Genomic DNA, 19970 nt, shown 5'->3' on the forward strand with positions numbered 1-19970 from the left:
ACAACCAGAGCACAGTCTCCTCTCTCCTCCCTGTCTCCCCCCCCCCCTCTCTCTCTCTCACACACACACACACACACACACAAAAAAAAAAAAAAAAAAAAAAAAAGAGGGACAGAGAACAAAGAAATGAACCCATGACAAGAAAGCAAGGTAAGGGTCAGGATCCCTGTTTATAAAAACTTGCTCTCCAGGAACTACTGACCAGGGTCCTTCCTGTGAGAACATTAATCCCTTATGAGGGTATGTGCCCAGTGGCCTAACCTCTTTGGCCTCAGCACACTAAGTACAAGCTTCTGTACAAGTACAAGAGAATACAGTCCAACCAGATTCAAAAGGTGGTGAGTGCTCATTCCTAGTTGCCACTGTCTTGTATTCATTCATAGAATGTGAATGTGAGATACAGGGAGCACAGATGCCCCAAAATAGCTGAATAGACTGTCTAAGCAACATTCCATCAAACTGAAATCTGAAATGGACCTCATTTATAAAAGTCAGATGTGCTTTATGTATATGAAATATCTGCCAGATAGAATATAAAGTTATTATTGTAGTCCATATTTTTGAGAGTACAGAATATGTAAAAGAAAATGTTGTTCACCTTCTCCTCTCTGTATCGTCTCTACTTTCCAAGGCCTCTCCTAACCCTTCATTTTTGCAGTCCCTGCCCCTGGCCTCCCTACCTTCCCAGAGACCACACCTGCAATTCAGCTGAGCGAGGCTGACTCTGCAGGTGGCAAAAGGGAGCCTGGGTCACAACCCTCGGTTGACTTTGCCTTGTTGGTAGCCTGTGTGCCTCAGTTTCTTCTTCTGCCCAGTGATTGGGATGGACCAGGTACCTTTTCTGGTCCTTCTGGATGAGAAGTACAGGGGTGCTGCCCAGTCTCGGGAAGCTAAGTGTGACTCATGGTGGAGCCACTGGACAACACCAGAGTCATTGCAAGGTGGGAGCCGCTTGAGATGTTTCACTTTGGAAACAGCAGTGCAGTGTACTGCTTCCGCTTTGCTTTGGTAAGGACACCTTCAGATTAGGGGGCCTGAAGTAAGGTGACCCAGGACCCGAGTAGAGGCTCCCATAGTCCATAGCAAAGTCAGATCCCTGAAGAGTTAAAGATGGAAACAGATACCACAGTGGGTGTCACCAGAAACAAAAGCAATCAGAAGTTGATAGCGTCTTTACTTTGTGAGGTCACGCTCTTAGGAAATCCCCATCATAGCAGAGCCTGTGCAGTTCTCTAGGATGTTATCTTACATCTAACAAGTGGCCTGAACAAAGGGACAGTTGGGACATCAGGTGATTTCTGTCAGCCCCTTTCTGAGCTGAGCGGATGTGGTGTAAAGTACATGTGTTTGTTATAGTTGGTGTTGTGTTTGGAGACCTTGCCTCCTCCAGTTTCATATATGAGAATGAAGGCCATTGTACCAGTGAATTGTCATGTCTTTACGGAGGGAGAGAAATCAATATACACACAACACAGGATGATTAAACTCACCAAGACAAGGTGACCTAAAAATTCACAAATCAAGTTTAAAAAGTCTGGCACCAGGCAGCTTCTTTTTTGGTTTTATTTTGCTTGTTTTTAATGCTGTCACATTAGAAATAAGAATTAAGTTTTATTTCTCCATGAAAGTATATCACTGAGAACTCCCTGGTGCACTGTGGGCATTGGTTTTGGCATGAAGCCCTACATACTATTAGTGATGCTTTGTATTGCAGGCATGTGCTGCCACACTCAGCTTTTTACGTGACTTCTGGGAATCTGAACTCAGGTCCTTATCCTCATGCTTGTGGGACAAGCACTTTACCTGCTGAGCCATCCCCAGGCTCCTTTCACAGTGACTGGACACAGAAGCCTCTCTAGCTTTCTCAGCAGCTCTTTCCTGTTAGCTGCATATCCAGCACTTCATGTTTCAGGGCAGCCTGGTGTCAGCTCCTGTCCAATAGGCTTTGATCCTTCATTGACCAAGACCGTTGTCCAAGGCTCATGGAGACGCAAGAGGGAAGTCCAGCGGTAATAACTGTCCCTATGTGATGGCTCTGGGGCTGGGTGACAGACTGCTTGGATGGTGTGGGGTGAACTGGGCCCCCTCAATGCTGGTTTTCAGGGCAGTATTGCCACAAGAATGAACAAACAAGGGGGCTAGGCAGATGATTTCTAGGAGTGGAGTCTGTATGTGAGGAGCTCTGGGAGACAGTAGGACGGCCATGCCTTGGGGAAGCTATACTCCTCCCTGCAGGAGAGCAGGGGCTGTTCATTCTAGTGGATTCACAAGCAGCAACCAAGCCACTTTCTGTAAAGAAAGTAAGAGTGACAGTCCACAGCTACACTGCTTCCAGCTTAAGGAATTGGTTGGTGGTGGACACAGTGATAGAGCATCCTAGCAATCTGTCACCCAGCCCCAGAGCCCTCACATAGGGATAGTTACCGCAGGACTTTCCTCTTGTGTCTCCATGAGCCTTGGACAATGGTCTTGGCCAGTGGAGGATCAAAGTCAGGGAAGCTATTGGACAGGAGCTGACACCAGGCTGCCCTGAAACATGCAGAGGCTCCCTTCTTCCCATGACTAGTGGCTCTCTGGGCCATCATGGGCAGGTACCATGTACATAACTTCTCTTAAAGTTCATGCCTTGGGCTAAGGAAGTAGCTCAGTGATAGAGCATTTGTCTTCTACACAAAGTCCCTTGTTTCAGTTCCCCTGGAAGGAAGGGGTGGGATATTCAGTTATTTACAGAATAAAGACTAGGGCTGTCCTAGTTAGGGTTTCTATTGCTGTGAAGAGACGCCATGACCATGACAACTCTTACAAAGGAAAACATTTAGTCAAGTGGCTTACAGTTTCAGAGGTTTCGTGGTGTGCACACAGACATGGTGCTGGAGAAGTAGCTGAATGTCCTACATCTTGACTTGCAGGCAACAGGAAGTGGTCTGAGATACTGGGTGTGGTTTGGACACATATGAGACCTTAAAACTCACCTCCACAGTAACACACTTCCTCCAATACCACCGTACCCACTTCAACAAAGCCACACCTCCTAATAGTGCTACTCCCTTTGGGGGCCATTTTCTTTCAAACCACTGTAAGTGCATTTCCCTTAATCTACTAATAAGGACTAATAATAATTTCTAAAACATGAACCCATAGAAGTCATTAATATCTGTATTGATCATTATGTGAAGAATTCATTTCTTATCACCCTATTTTGTGAAGAACCTATTAGAATGTGCCTTTGAAGTGAAAATAAGAAAAACTGTCAGTGCCAGCTCTCCTGATTCTTAAGTTGAATCTCTTATTAGGCCAATTCACAGTTTCTCTGCAGTTTTGTGTTAAAAGTTCTTATTTAGCACACTTAATTTACAACAACGGGGGACTCTCATTACCAGCCAAGTCATTCCTGTTTTTATTGGTTTCTGTGCGGTGGCCTATGATCAACTCATTACCCTAGTTCTCACTTTGCAGCCCCAGAGAGGTAAGTTGCTCATGGGTGTCCGTCCTCATGATGTGTCAGCCCTGGGGACTTGAAATGTACTCGTGTGACCGTTTTGAGTCTTCTGCTCAGATAAAGCCTGTGGTTACATTGGAACCTTGGGCTGGCTATTTTCTTTTTGCCTTACTTGCTCTGTTTTGGTTCAAGATGGCAATTTACTTAGGTTAAAATATAAGGGGGGGGGCTTGCACTTTCAGAGTTCTACTTCTTAGTTAATTGACCATTTAACTTTAATGTAGAATGTTCCAGCTCTAGTGCATAGGATTCACTCAGCACTGGTCCTTCGCTGTGGCTTTGTCACATAGAAGCAGTGCAGCAGAAAAGGATGATGACACAATCCAATTTCCTTATGGTCAGAGATCCCCACAAATTGCCGCTAAGTAGACATTCATTCTCCTCCCTTCAGAAAAGGGACTGTCGTGATACTTTCCCTTCAGCGGTTGGCTAGCTCAGCAGCAAACCCAGGAAGAAGTAGTTGCAGATCCCAAGATGAATCAGAAGCAAGGATCCACGGAGACACTGAAGAGGGAGCTGTTCTCAGGGGAAGTGATGTGACTCAGTAAATAGCCCAAGATGCTGAGTTGTCTACAAGGCTGCAGCCTTGAACAAGATTGTTTTCCTTCACACACATCAGGAAGCTGTCTTAGCTGTTATGGTGCGGTAGGCTCAGCACGCACCCTTCCTGGCAGGAACCCTGCCCACACCTCCTTCACTCACAGCAGTGCTGACGGTGCGGGGTAGCACTGAGCCAGCTGACCATGGTAGCACCTGTGATGCTTTCCCTCTGAGCAGTGCCCATTCTTGTGATGTCTAACCACCCCTTTTTGTGGGTGGTCAAGTATGGGACCAAACTCTATGTTCTGAAAAGTTGTAGAGAGCGGTAAGGGCACCTCTCCTTTGCTTTTCTGTTTCACCCTTACTTTGTTGACAGGTCTGACTATGTTAAGCTCAGCCTGACCTAGAACTCTTGATCCTCCTGCCTCAGGCTCCTGAGTGCTGGGATTACATCACCACATTGGGATACATTACCATATTGAGCTGCAAGGCTGCTGTAGTTTTCTTTTTTCTTTCTTTCTTTTTCTTTGTTTTGAGACAGGGTTTCTTTGTGTAACAGCTCTGGCTGTCCTGGATCTCGCTCTGTAGACCAGGCTGGCCTCAAACTCACAGAGATCCGCCTGCCTCTGCCTCTGCCTCCCGAGTGCTGGGATTAAAGGTGTGCGCCACCACCACCCAGCCACAGTTTTCTTTTAATACCTTTCTCAGTCATAAGATGAGTTGAGATGCAGCTCTGTCCCAATTTTTTTCTGGAAGAGTTTGTTTAGGGTTCATATTAATGTTTCCTTAAATGTTTGGTTGAATTCAAAGTAAAGCCATTTTGTGGAGGTTTCTTTATGAGGAAATTACAAATTAATAATTTATTTATTTTTATTTTGTGTGCATTGGTGTTTTGCCTGCATGTATATCTGTGTGAGGGTGTTGGATTCCCATGGACTGAAGTTACAGAGAGTTGTGAACTGCCATGTAGGTGCTGGGAATTGAACCCAGATCCTTTGGAAGAGCAGCCAGTGCTCCCAACCACTGAGCCATTTCTCGAGCCACAGGAAATTACAAATTAAATGTCTGTTACTGCTTCACTCTTTGTCTTTGAGTAAGCTTGGTGGTTTATATCTTCAAGAAATTTGTGCATTTCACCTTATTTGTGAATTGTGGGTATAAATGTATCCCTGATATTCTTACCATTTTAATCTCTGTGGCGTCTCTAGTAGCACTGTGTTGGTGATTATACTGGCCAGTTTTTGTCAATTTGACACAAGCTAGAGTCATCAGGGAGGAGGGAGCCTCAAGAAAATACCTCCATAAAATAGGGTTGTAGGCAAGCCTGTAAGGTGTTTTCTTAATTAGTGATTAGTGGGGGAGGGTCCAGCCCATTGTGGGTGAGTCATCCCTGGGCTAGTGGTCCTGGGTTCTATCAGAATGCAGACTGAACAAGCCATGATGAGCTAGCCAGTAAGCAGCACTCCACCATGGCCTCTGCATCAGCTCCTGCCTCCAGGTTCCTGCCCTGCTTGAGTTCCTGTCCTGACTTCCTTCAGTGATGAACAGTGATATAGAAGAAAGAGTGAGCCAGATAAAGCTTCGCCTCCCCGACTTGCTTTCATCATGGTGTTCCATCACAGAAGTAGAAACCCTGAGACAGTGGTTTGCGTTGGCTTTTTCCGGTCAGCCTAACTGACAGTATCAATTCTTTTGATCATCTCTAAAAAACAACTTCTGCTTTTATTGATTTTCTCCTATTATTTTCTGTTTTGTATTTTAATTGCTTCTGTTTCTTCGTTATTTTCATTTTTCTGTGCACACAGTGTGTTACTTGCTCTTTCTCTAGTTCTTCAAGATGCTAGCAGAGATCGTTCTTTTACTGCTTTTATAGCATTTGTAAGTATCATTATGTTGTGTTTTCATTTTCACCTATTTCAAAACTCCTTGTCTATAGGTTATTTGCAAGTGTGCTGTTTACTTTCAGAATATTAGAGGGGTTTAGAAAAATGTTTTTGTGTTACCAATTTCAAATGGACCTCCATTTTATAATCTAGGTCCTTTTAAATTTCTTAAGACTTCTTTTGCAGTGCAGCAATGTTCTTTCTGTATTGGGCTGGTGAGGTGGCCGAGTGGTTAAAGACACTCGCTGTCCAGCCTGATAACCTGTGTTAGGTCCCCTGGGTGCACACAGTAGAAGGAGAGGGATCGTTTACCACAGGCTATCCTCTGACCACCACAGCCTGTTCTGTTACGTACATGTGTATACAAAATAAATATGTACATTGGTTTTTCAGACAGGGTTTCTCTGCCTGTCCTGGAGCTTGGCTCTGTAGACCAGGCTGGCTTCGAACTCAGAGATCAGAATGCCTCTGCTTCCTGAGTGCAGGGATTAAATGCAACACCACCACCCTACATAATTATATTTTAAAAATCTGTCTTTATAAATGTTCTGTGAGAACCAGAAAAGAATGCATCTCCGTTGTTTTTAGGTAGAGTCATCTATAAATGTCAGCTTGACCAAACTGACTGACTTGGTCATATCTTTCATGTCCTTACTGATCACTTGACCTGTCAATTCATTAGAAGATATTGACTCTCTTTTCACTAGAATTGTAGATTGTCTATTTCTCCTAATTTAAGTGTTTACTTCATATATTTTTCAGCCCTGTGATAAATGCATAGAACTTTAGGACTGTTGACTTCTTTTAATAAATCAATCTTCTTTACCATTGTAAGATAACCTTTATTCTCTGGAAATGTCCTTTGTTCTGTAATCTGCTTTGTGACCTCAGCTTTCCTCTGATTGGTGATAGTATGTATATCTTTTTTTGTTTGGTTGGTTTTCGTTTTGTTTTCTTGAGACAGGGTTTCTCTTATGTTGTTTTGGTGCCTGTTCTGGATCTCACTCTGTAGACCAGGCTGGCCTCAAACTCACAGAGATTTGCCTGGCTCTGCCTCCTGAGTGCTGGGATTAAAGGCGTGCACCACCACTGCCTGGCTTAGTATGTATACCTTTTTTTAAAAAATGTCTTTTTATTTTAAACACAGTAATCTCTTCCTTTTAGCTGAGATGTTTAAACCATTTACTTTTATTATGATTATTATTAACTGTCATTTTTGCTATTTATTTTCTATTTGATCCTAATGTTCTTGGTTGCCCCTTTCCACTTTTTCTTACCATAATATTGATTGTGTTTGATGATTATATTTTAGCTCCCTTTTACTTTTTTAGCTGTTACTTTTTGTTTTGTAGATTTAATAATTTTAAAAGGTTTATAATATACATCCTTAATGTACTACAATCTGCCTTCAAGTCATACTATCCCACTTCACACACAGTGACATCCCCCTGACTCTTACAATAGATGCTCCCGTTTCTCTTCCCTTAGCCTTTGTGGTATTATCACAATTTAATTTTTTTGTGTGCTAAAAATCCCACATTATTACTTTGATTTCAAAATTCTATTATCTTTTAAAGGTATTTAAATGAAGGACTCCCTCCCTCCCTCCCCCTACCTCTCTCCCTGTTTTCCTTTGTGTGGGTCTGGATTCCCATTTGCTGTCATCTTCCCCCTTGACTTAAAGAACTCTCTTACCTTCCTTTTAAGAGTCTCCTGAAGATGAATTAACTATTCAGCGTCAGTATGTCTGAAAGTGTATTTTGCTTTCATCTTTAGAAATAGATTTTGCTGAGCTAGTGTATCTCTCTGGGATGGTAGGGCTTTATGCTTCTTTAGAACTCAAAGGCCATTGCCCTGTCTTCTTATCTGCACGGTCCAGCCCATCTTGGCTCCTCTGTTTGTCTTCTCTTACTGTGCTTAAGATTTTTCACTCTGTGCTGATGTTGAGCAGTTTATTGTGACATGCTTTGATGTAGTTTCTTCATATTTCTTATGCATGGGGTTTGCTGAATGTCTTAGTTCTGTAGTTGGCTGGTTTCATAGAATGTGGAAAGATTTTATTCGTATTTCTTTGCCATCTCTTTCAGGAATTCCAGTTACACATAGATTTGGTTCTTTCATGCCCTCTCTCTCTCTCTCTCTCTCTCTCTCTCTCTGTGTGTGTGTGTGTGTGCGTGTGTGTGTATTTGTGCATGCATGTGTGTGTGTGTGTGTGTGCATGTGTGTGCGTGCGTGTATGTGTGTGTGTGCGTGTGTGTGTGCGTGTGTATGTGCGTGTATCTGCGTGTGTGTGTGTGTGTGTGTGCATGTGTGTGCGTGCGTGTATGTGTGTGTGTGCGTGTGTGTGTGCGTGTGTATGTGCGTGTATCTGCGTGTGTGTGTGTGTGTGTGTGTGTGTGTGTGTGTGTGTGTGCGCGTTTCATTCTGAGTAGCTCTGTCATCATGTCTGATGGTTCACTGGTATTTTCTTCTGCACTTTGTGATTAAGTTTGTCATGGATACTTTTTTCTCAGACATTGGTTCCTCTCTAGAAGTTTGGTCCAGGGCTTTGTCTCTGTCTTGTATGTACTTGCTAGGAACCTTTCCCTCCAGTCTTCTCAGAAGCTTTTAGTCTTGAAGAACAAGCATGCTGTGGTGAGTTTTCCTGCTCAGGGATACTCTGCAGTCTTTAGATTACCTCTGCATTTCTGTCCCTGTGCCACTCTGTCCTGGGAAGTCCGGCTGTAAAAGGGTCATAGCATCTGCATGTCTTGTATCTTAAGGCACAGCATAAAACTTAAATGTGTGTGTTCAGTTTCCTTAGCCAGATCTCTCTCTGTGTCTCTGTATCTCTGTCTCTGTCTCTCTCTCTCTCTCTCTCTAACTCTCTCCTTCCCTCCCTCCTTCCCTCTCCCTTTCTCCCTTTCTCTCTTTCTTTGTTTCTTTTTTTCTGTCTTTCTTTTTTTCTTTCTTTCTTTCTTTCTTTCTTTTTCTTGGTTTTTCAAGACAGGTTTCTCCTTGTAGCCCTGGCTGTCCTGGAACTCACTCTGTGGGCCAGGCTATCCCTGTACTCACAGAGATTCTCCCGCCTTTGTCTCCTGAGTGCTGGGAACGAAGGCCTGTGCCACCACCACCCTACCAGATATCTTCCTAGAACCTTTCCCTCTTCGAAGCAAGCCTGTGGTTGGTTACAGTGAAATCATTTAAGTGTGAGAGTGTACCTGTGCTTACTTGCTAAGTACTAGGTTTCTGTGTGTGCCTGGAGTGCTGTGCTAGGAAACTGAGTAGCCTGGTACATGGCATTTCAGTGGCAAGGCTATATACTGTCTTTGAGAAGCCCTGCTAGTTCTACTTTGTAGAACCTGAGGCCGCTTGCCCATCTGTCCCTTGCTAGGTTTCTAGCTCTGTTGGTCCCCAGGGAGAGATGAGGCATGCTTGGTAGGAAATCCTGTGGATTCGGGGATCTGTCAGACTCTGTAGTCTTGCCCCTCACAGACAAGTATATATTTATGTATCAATTCTGACTTCTTAGCCCTGTTTTTCCTGGGCCACCAAGAGACAGCTGTACACTGGGAGGCTTGGCCTCCTCCTTGTGGCCGTCATATGCCTTGTCCTGGTAAGATATGCATCCTCAGCTCTGAACCGTGTGCTGTGCCGGCGCTGTGCCGGCGACCTCCTCCTTCCTGGTGGGAAACGAGGGCTCCACGTCACTTCTGCGTCTGCTCTGTTGCAGGCATCAGCAATGCAGAGGCACGGCAGCCAGGGAAGGCACCCAACTTCAGTGTCAACTGGACAGTGGGCGACTCCGCCATAGAGGTCATCAACGCCACCACAGGGAAGGACGAGCTAGGCCGCCCATCCCGCCTGTGTAAGCACGCGTTGTACTGTCGCTGGATGCGTGTACACGGCAAGGTACTGAGGCGCCCTCGCCGGGTGTCGGCCCACCTCCCCCAGCGTGTCCGTCTCCATCCCTCCCATCCTTCCTGGTTCTCATCGTCATGTCATCCTTGCAACTTCCCAACAAGATCATTTGAAAACTCTGATTTCTTCAGATTGTTGTTAGCTTAAAAGTATGGCCCTGGCCCCACAAGCCTGAGAGCTGCCTCAAAGACAGCTTCCCCCCTCACTCCTGCAGAGTCTTAGCTGCTGTCCTGGCCCTGGGGGAGGAGACTGCTGGCGCCACTGTGCTGAGAACCATGAAAAGGAAGGGCAGTCGCTGAGCACTGCCATGCTGGCTTCTGTCCCCTTCAAGGGTCAGAAACTTAATTTAGCTGCAGAGCCCTTTTCCCCAAGTAGAACTTCATAATAACGCCGGATAACATTCGTTCTTGTCTAAGTCAGGGATATGTCTTCTTATTATGAGGGACCTCATGTGGGGCTCCAACTCTCCCACCCTCATGGGGAAAGACATGTTATCATGGTAACCCAAGGGCTTTGCAGGACACCTCCAGTCTCTGCCATGTGGCAAGGCATGCATCACCTAGGTGTTCTTTTTAATAGTTACAGGGGACAGGTAGAACTTGTGCCCTGGGATTTGCCAGAAGCACAGGTCCTGCAGCCATCTGTCGACCTGCAGGCCACTGTTTAGAGATGAAACTGAGCTTTAGGCTGGCCTCTTATGGGTACTCTTCCTTCTAGGAGAGCACCTTCTTCTGTTTGTTTTTTCACGGACCAGCACGGTCCTGAGCATCGTTTTTTAACATTACCTAGGTTTCTCTCTCTTCCGTTACTGCTCCAGTAGTGGCTTTACATGTGCACGTATCCTTCTACAGGTTCCCCCCCACCTGCTGCGCACCAAGATCACTAAGCCCACTACATACCACGAGTCCAAGCTGGCAGCGAAGGAGTACCAGGCTGCCAAGGCACGTCTGTTCACTGCCTTCATCAAGGCGGGGCTGGGCGCCTGGGTGGAGAAGCCCACAGAGCAGGACCAGTTCTCCTTCACTCCCTGAGCCAGGCGGGTGTCGAGCACAGAGTGCGAGGCTGCGGGGTCGTCCTCCAGAGCCTTGCATCCGAACTGGGACAGGTGTGCACCTTGGGGAGGGCATGGGGAGTCTGGGGGAGCCACTGGACATCGAGCACCATCCCCAGCAGCTCTCACCCCAACAGGGCAGCATGGGGATGTAGGGTGCCAGGCACCTCACATGTGAATGGGGATCAGGTGCACAGTGGGGGTGCATGGGGGGCATAGGGGCCCATCACCACCCCTTGCCACACATTTCCCCTCTTGAGCTACCCAGTGACCGCTTTATATCTCAGTTTACATTAGACATTGAGTTCTACTGAGTAGGGCTTCCTAAGTATAGGAAAATAGAAATTACTTTGTGTGAGATTCTTGAATAAATAATTTATTCAGAGCTAGGAATGAGATTTATAAAATAAGAAGTAATTATGTCAGGTCACTTTTATGCCACATTATTTTAATTGCAAAAAAAAAAAAAAAGCGTTTCTCTGTGGAAGAGCACGAGAATAGAGAGGTAGGAAGAGAACCACCACACTCACATCTATGCGTGGCCGCTCCTCTCCGGTCCTTCACAGTTAGGTCCTCACAGTAGGTGTTAACAGCTCTCCTGGGGTGACCCAGCATGATATGGTGTGACCCTGGCACACACTGGCCCTGCAGCAGGGATGCTGTGTCCTACAGAGTCATGACTTAGGATCTGCTGCCTCTAGAAACTTCCATGCCCCTGGTTAGGCTCAGATCATGGAGAACTCGATTTGCTTCTGAAGATCAAATACGTCCATAACGTATTGGCTGGTCATCATTTGGGGGTTTTAACCGTGTAGGTTTTGTGACCTAGAAGAACTCAGTAGGGCTGCTATGCACACAGAGTACACAGCCTGCCTTCTGCTCCTTCCATGGGATCTGGTGGGTCAGAGCCGTGACTACTCAGAAAGCTTCACAGGATGGAGAGTGTTATTTAAGCAGGTACCATTCTTGGAGCATGCCTGGTAAGGCGTATTATTAAGTTATTCCTTCCAGCTTTATCAGACACGTGTCTGAAAAACAAAGCATTCAGGTTGAAGCTGGTGAGGCAGTATGAGGCTGGAATGCTGCAGACCAGACGTTGGTATCTGGACAGGCAGGCCTGGGTGCTATTGGCATCTTGGGGCTCAGCCCCAAGATGCTTCTCAGCACCCTTTAGGCACAGGGTGGCCCCCAGGGGCCCTGGAGTGGACCACCTGGACCTCCTGTGCTCAGACTTGCCCCAGGTGCCTTGTTGCTTCCACTCAGGATTAGGGAGGAGGAGAGGGAGGAGGGCCTGTGGCTGTCGGCTCTGTGCCAGCCGGGTCCAGCAGGTTGCTCTGAAGAGCCTCAGGGCCATGAGCGGAGAAGGTGCAGACTCATCCCACAGCACCCATCCACTACAGCTGGGTGGCGCTGTGCTGTTCCCCCAGGTGTTTGTGTCCTTGACACACTGAGAAAAACCAGGACAAAAGCATAGCCGCTGTCGGTTCCACCAGATCCCCAGCAGACCTCAAGAGGCTGTGTGTTGTCACTTACAAGAGACCTACTGTGTCCCCGTGTCAGGAGCCCTGTCTGTGTCCTTGTGGGTATCTCACATGGTTCTCATCCTGTGGGGCTTGATCCTCATGGCATGAAGGTCCTACCAGAACTCCCTAGTGACATGTGTCATTACAGACATCTCCAGCTCACCACCTGCCCTCCTGACAAAGGTGAGCTCTCCCAGTCAGGATCACAGAGCCCTGTGGGCCATGGCAGGGCCTTGTTTGAATATAATGCATTGGGGTTCCTTAGAGAAAGGGTCTCATGTTGTCATAGTATCAGCACCTTCCCACAGACTCCTGCACTTTCCGGAAAGATAAACACCATGTTGGTGTGTTCTTACTCTTGTTTTTAAATGTATTTTTCTAGTGGAGATGGGGAGATGGACTTAGTTGGGTTTGTGTTTGTTTTTAAGTACATTTTCATTATAAAGTATAGCAAAAGTATATCTCATATACACTGAGAACCATGCATTACATCTGGCTTTCCATGTCACATAACAAGAGGGCCCAACTGGGAAGTGAATGGTACAATTTATAGCACACCTAAAACCACAGGGGCCTGGCCTGCCTAGACTTGACCCGGAAGGAGGGAGGAAGACAGCCTGGAGGGCTTCCTGCAGTGAGAAGGAGGCGGCAGCGTGGGGCATGCATCACCTTCCCCTGCGCCCAGGTTGTGGCAGCTCAGACAGCCCATCTGTGACCAGAGAGAAAGGAAACGGAAATGTTAACTTAAGATACTAAGCTCTTTGAGCCCCTTCCGGAAGGTCATAGACACCATGATGGTAGTCCATGTCCAGGACCTAGACATTGCACACTCAGCAGAAAGCTTGACACACCAAGAACATGATGGAAATTGTTTGGATACTTCAGCAGGTAAAGGTTAGGAGGTTCTCCGTTCTGTGTACTTTGCTATGCCTGAAGTAGTAATTCCACAAAGCATATCCCTCAGGACTATTCAGGCCCAGCTTTGACAGGGCTGTAGCTACTCACTAGGAGGTCATTGTCACAAGGGAGTCTCAGATGGGCTAGCATGTTTGTGTAGGGCCAGGGCTCTCCACTTAGATCTACGCAGGGTGGGTGTGGTGGCCATACCGTTAACCCTGATCCATTAATCGATCAGGAGGAAGCACCTCTCCCAGCGAGGGACACCAAAGAACTACAACTTTGAATCGGAATCTGAGTCTTTGACCATTCTTCCTATTTTGAATTTTTTTTTAATAATTAGAAATCAATTTAAGTGTGCAAACCATCATCTCATAAGGCATTGCTGTCTGTTTATTCTATGCCCAGCTCATCTTACCTCCAGGCTGTAGTTGCTGCTTGTTTTTTCAGCCTACGTCTCCCCTTTAGTTTCAGACAGGTGCACCAAGGGTGGGCAACCACCAGAGGGTCAGGAATGTGGGGTGAGCTGCATCACCCCATGCCAAGAGTAAGTACACACAACGCAGGAGCAGCTTGTCACTTCCAAAATACTTTACTCCAGAAATGTCAGCTCTGTCCAGTCATAACTTTGATCCAGAAAGAGAAAGAAAATGAGCTGAAATTCGCAGCTCTAAATTCTCGAGATTAGGGACCCTCTCCGAAGATTTCCTCCATGTTGTCAGCCCCAGACTACATCATGAGAAGGCAGAGTGTATGTGTTCAGTGTGTACAGCTTGTATGTGTCCTTGTCTCTCGGCATATCTATCATGTGACAGTCCCCAAGGCTGAAGAGGTGGTTACACCCGATCTGCAGCTGTGAACTGCTCCACACTGGGGCCGCTGAGTTCATGTGACATTAGGGGATGGGGATTGGGAAGCCTCTGACCTGCCAGGGACCATGAGCAACTTAGTCACATAGGTCTGACCAGTCATGACTGGCTCTCAGTGCACTTTTCTCAGTTCCTGGGGAAATGTTCACGTCTCTGTGGTAGTGCCTGTACTTTCTGTTTGCTGTTTGAATGACAAGTGCCCAGCCTCAGAAGCACTTAACTGTAGCCACAGCAGGAGCTGATGGTACATAGGAACTGATGGGCCATTCTTCTGAATGGAACACAGTAGGTTAAAAGCACAGTTTGCAGAATGTTAATGGGAGAAGCCCCTAAAAGCTGTTTGCTTTTCCAGGCTTTGAGTTATATACTTTTAATTTGATTTTTAGAATTTGGACACTTTACATGAATGTAATTCAGCCAAGAAACGTGTTGCTAAGCTACAATCCTCAGTGTTCTCTGTATGTATATTTATGTATAGACCACATGTTACAGCCTGCATGAGCTTCCTCTCACACCGAGCCCAGCCGGAACGGAGCATGAGACGTTGTCACATGTAGACAAAGGACTGAGATGTTCTTAATAAAGACTAAGACGTTTCACTATGACTTCTTGTGGAGAGTTTCCTTGTCACTTTCGTCCTTGCCTCCACCGGTGGGTCTGGAGTCGAAACCTCTCAATCGTAATTTGAAAAGTATGGATAGCTGCCACCTGAGAGCTGTGGGTCTTGAGTGTGCCTGGTCATGTTACCTCCTGTACATCGCACCAAGCGCTCAGTGCATTTATCCACCTGGAGACTCCCTCGGTCCCTTGCTCCTAGCTTCTCTGCCTTCCTGGAGAGATTTTGGCTGTGCTCCAGTGTACAGGGTCCTGTGGAAAGAAGGGCATTCAGATTCAGGGAGAGTTGCCTACAAGACTGTAGAAAGGGTGGTCTTGAGGGAATGTGCATGTTAGTAAGGGAGCACATGGCTAAGTCTATAAGGAAGGGACTATGGCTGTGGAGTTTGGAATGACTTTGATTTTAGTTTCCTGTTGAAAACACCTATTTGGTTGATATTTCTACAATCAAATATAAAATTAATGTAAAGATGTTTTAAAGAGTCATATGCACCATGTATCTTTTAAAAGCAGCACAGTTAGAGCCATGACCCCCTTCTCTGCTTTGGAACTGATCAGGTAGTAAAACCAATTCAGGTGAGAGTTTGACTTACCCTGCTTTGTTAAACACGTTTGCCTTGATTGTTTATCTCAGGCTGAAAACAGGGAAGCCAAAATGGAGGCAAAAACAACTAACTGTTAACCTGTGTGACCTAGAAAATGTCAGCTACCTTTATATGGCCTCCTCTCCAGGGTCAGAGGGCCGCTTGGCTGGGTCTCAGGCAGTTTGCTTCTCTGCTCCTGTCTTTTTATTTTCTGGGAGTGAACTGAATGTTCTTTAAAGTATTGCAGATATCGATTCTGATGTGACAGCTACCTGACTTAGCTTTTTAGCAACCTGTTTACCGCTTTAGTTGGCGGTTGAACCTGGGAGAATGGATCCTAAAAATGAGGTGGACTAAAGTCTCATGCAATAGCCACCTTTACTCAGATCATCAGTTTATACTCTGAGGGTTAAGAATGGTCACATAAGCAAAGTTCTCGTGAGTTCAAGCTGTCTGTTATCACAAGGACAAACTGCATGTGGCAAATACAGGTTTTTTCTATAGAGGCAGTTAAACAAATAACAAGAGCCAGCTGTGATGAATAATCTGAAGTAAACTCACTTCTATCCTCTATACCTGGGAGGAGCAGGAAAACACATTCCAAGAACAATTCCATGTTTTTGAAGAAACAGGTCTCAAGACGGTCTTGTTTTCTTAGAATTTTACAAGTACTCAGAATTCCCCTCACACAACTTGAACTGTGTTCCAACAGCAGCCTGTACCTTTCTTTTTTGTAAGTATGAAGGAGCATTTGACGGTGATACTAGCAAATAAGAGAAGGGCTGCGATACAGTTAGTCAGAGCACTTCCTCACTCACATCCCCGGTGCCATGGAAACTCTGGAGGGAAGAGAGAGCACGTCTGTGCAGACAAACAAGCTAGGAGCCATAGGAACAAGAACGCAGGTCTTTTCTCACCTCGGTGCGTAACCCGAACACTCACCTGCATGTTTTGTGAGGGTGTTTCCAATTAAGGCTCATTTTCTTTCAGTATAAAAAGAGCCCCATGTTTAAAGTCCTGACTTCATTGTCTCCAGTAACTTCTCTTCCAGGCTGTCTACTATAATTCATTTCTCATGGTTTTCTTTTTCAATATCCCTGGAAAAGCTTGCTAACACTTTTGTTTCTATCGGAAAAGTAGGTCAGTTTGTTGGGGTTTTTTTGGACAGAAAATAGGTCTCACTTGGTTCACTGCTGTGAAAAGGAGGATTAGGGTACATGGAGGACATTGGCCATAAATAGAACTCGCTAACTCTGCACACTTGCGCTGAAAGTACATGTAAAATGTTGATGCAGAGAAAGCGTTTTATCAATATGAAGTTGGGGGGAAGCACTGAATTTGCATCACCGTGTCCCAGACCCCTTCTGAATATCTTGGGCTTAACAAGGTGACAAAGCATCACGGATAAATGGCAGCCTTTGATAATTGGTGTCATAAACACCATGACTCAGGACGACAGAGTGACAGATTCTCCTGCAAGCCAAGTGGTTTCTAACCCTTTGCTTTAAAACACTTGAATAGAAACCTCATTGACTTGACAGCTGATGAAGTATTAAACCGTTCTCACAACTTTTAAATTTTAAACCACTGGATTTGGGGGATATTACTTAGAAATTCAGAATACAGTCAAGATTGTTGCTGTGATTTTTTTTTAATTCATTCAGTTTTCTAACATACCCACAATGACAGAACTAGAATATCACTGAGGCTAAACCCTGCCCCAGTGGGACAGCAGCCTCCTGATCCTTGGATGTCGATGGGAAAGCCCTGATTAACCCATTAGGAGGTACTGGGTAAATGAGATTAAGTTACCACCTCACTACATGTGTTTTTTAATATCTGTGATGTGTGAAAATCACATAACTCCAGGGTATCATCAACAAAACCTTTGGCCAGAGTAAATCTAAGTTTTCATTCATAAGAAGTTGTTTTGTAGAAGGGAAATTAGTATGATCACCGCTTTGGGGAGAAAAAGAACATTATATGGGGTCAAATTCTCTGTCAAGATGAGAAATCCATTCAAGACAGCTTTCTGAAGGGCCAAGAGCTTGTTCTGCTAGGTGGAGGCAGAAGTAGAGGGTGCAGTGGGGTGACATGCATTCTAAATCGGATCTCAGCAGACCTCAGTCACTCATACCTCACAGATGTCTGGAGCTGTTTCCTAAGTCAGAGGCAGATGCAGGGAGAGCCAGAGCAGTGGTCCAAAGGCTGGTAACCTGTGGGGAGGTGTCAGGAAGTGAGAGGGGTTCAAGGAGAGGTGTGTGTGTGCTAGAGCAGGGCTGTACAGGAAGCGAGGGCTGGGACAATGTGGAGTAGCTGTAACGGTGGACACTTAAAAGAGAAATGTAAGGGTTGAGGGAGGATGAACAAGAACAAAGTCCCTGCCTGTGAGCCAGTCCTGAGCCTGCCCAGGACCTCCCCAGTGTGGGTGGGGGACATAAGATTTGTAACCAGGTTGTCTGCAAAGTGGTCCCCCCACAGGTAGACTTCCAGCGAATCCTACTGCTCTAAAGACCCCAAAGCGCACTCTGAACCAGCAGGTCATTGCTGAGTGTCTGCTGAGCTGCAGCCCGTGTCTTCTGAAGCCAGAGACCCTCTGCTGTGAATACATTCTGTCGTCCCTCCACGTCCATCTCCCTGAAGTGCAGGACATGAGATTCTCCTCAGCAAAAACAAAATGGAAAAGTTGTGTGAGAGAATGAGGATGCAGGAGCTTACGTGGAGATGGGATGTTTTTAAGCCAAGTCAGATGAGGGCAGCCTTCAAACTTGTTTTTGTTTGTTTGTTTTCACTGGAACGAATCAGCTTAATGTGGGTGCCTGGGTAGTCCAGTGAGGTAGGGAATCCATTCCAGACATGGATTTGCCTTTTGCAAGAGGGAAAACATTTCTTATAGTGCATTATTGCACATTCTAGAACTTTTCCTCTAAACACCACTTCAAACTAATCCTGGGCAGTAATTTTTTTTCAGGAAACCATTAAAATGATATAGTTGAAAGCTGTCTTTTTCTTGCACATGTCAGATTTCCTGGTATTTAGCTGTTAGAGAGCTAAAATGCTGTCAGCTGAGTATTGTCACCTGCCAGGCAGGGCACAGACATCAGCCCTGTCACTTAGCCCTTCATCTTTCTCTGAGTAGATGGGCAGCCTATTTGAGCCTATGCTGCACATGCCTAGCAGCTCCCATCACCTGCCTCCTGTGAATGGAAGGGAAGGTAATTTCTTTGGAACTTCCACTGAAGTTGTGGACATAGCTGGTGTCTAGTAACAAGGAGGGTGACCCAGATACTCATGATGACCAGAGCCCTGTATTAGAACTTTGCTGTTGTGATTTTTGTTTTCAGCTTTGCACTTACTGTCTCAGGGAGCCACCATGAGAGACCACAGTGTGCTCCCAGCCCCATGGCAGGCTCTCTCACCTGGCCATCCTGATGGCCTGGGTGCCCATGTCAGGCTTTTGCCCAGGAATGTAGCTGTAGGACTCATTGCATCACTGGAAGATTATGAGGCTCCTGAAGAGCAGAACTTCAGAGCACTGGAACAGTTTGGTGAGAAAGGACCCGGTACTATGTCTGTCTCTCAGAGGGAAGGTGGACCATAGAAGGGCCTTGGTCAAAGAATCAAGGGAATTAGGTGGAAATCTTTGCTCCTCAGTCTTAGTCAACTCTCTGCAAGACAGAATAAAGACCAGGCAGCTAACTCTTACTTATCTGGGGTCAGGGTGGAACTTGTACTCATGGCTGAGTGGGATCTGGACTGGAAAGAGGTTGATAGCACACAGTGGGACCTTGTGACATGGAAACTATAGAAATGAGACCAAGCCACATAATGAACAAGACAGGCAGTATTAATAATGGTGGGGTGGGGTGGAGCTTCAGATTGAGAGCAGAGGGCTATGATCTAAGACATGATCAGGTCATTCCATTCAGAACGGAGGGAACAGCTGGCAGTTTTGATCATCTGGAGTGGACTAGGGTTTTTGGCAATCATCCATGGGCATGGTTTCAAAAGATGTTTTCCTTGTTGTACGCAGTCACTTTTGCTTGGGAACTGGAGCTACAGCTGGCTTTATCATCTTCAGAACTGTTCTGGTTTCATTTTTTTGTCTGGGTCTTAAGAGAAGGGTGAGGGACTGTGGGCGCTAGAGTTGCAAAGGAAGTGTGTGGCCGGACAAAAGAAACATTCACTTTAACCGGCAGCCCGCCAAGCTCATGGTGTGTTAGTCTTCATCAGAACACTCCAGTGACAAGTTTACATGCAAAACTGAATAGAGACTGGCCTGAATCCAAACAGCAGAGGACAGACACAGTGTGCCCTTTTTTCTATTGTAGTCACCCATCAGATAGCCTTAAGTAGTTGTGTGTGTGTGTGTGTGTGTTGTTGTTGTTGTTGTTGTTTTTTGTTTTTGCAAAAGCAGCCTTCAACATCCCACCAAGAACTTAAGCAACTGTTACTCTAAACCCCTGTCAAGGTGTTATGGGAGCTGGTGGGAAGCACATCGTGCATGGTTCAGCCATGTGACCTCCAAAAATCTTAGGTCCGCTATGAGCAGGTGAAGCCGGGGGGCTCAGTGACTTTCATTCTACAGGAACAACTCTGTTGACTTTGC

General features: G+C 45.9%; 1 protein-coding gene across 5 annotated transcripts in view; it reads left to right on the forward strand.

Moving 5' to 3' along the window:
- Positions 1 to 14767, forward strand: part of Adarb1 (adenosine deaminase RNA specific B1) — a 70066-nt gene extending 55299 nt beyond the window's left edge. For 2 of the 5 annotated variants that reach the window (XM_059281499.1, XM_059281500.1), the window contains exons 9-10: positions 9635 to 9813; positions 10674 to 10970. In XM_059281499.1, coding sequence (XP_059137482.1) covers positions 9635 to 9813; positions 10674 to 10853 — 359 coding nt within the window. In that variant the 3' untranslated portion in view covers positions 10854 to 10970. Of the gene's footprint in view, positions 1 to 9634; positions 9814 to 10673 lie in introns of all 5 variants that reach the window. The other 3 variants (XM_059281501.1, XM_059281502.1, XM_059281503.1) reach the window with 3 other exon arrangements.
- Positions 14768 to 19970: the final 5203 nt, after the last annotated feature.

Source organism: Peromyscus eremicus, chromosome 16_21 (assembly GCF_949786415.1).
Source record: "Peromyscus eremicus chromosome 16_21, PerEre_H2_v1, whole genome shotgun sequence".
Taxonomy (NCBI): Eukaryota; Metazoa; Chordata; class Mammalia; order Rodentia; family Cricetidae; genus Peromyscus; species Peromyscus eremicus.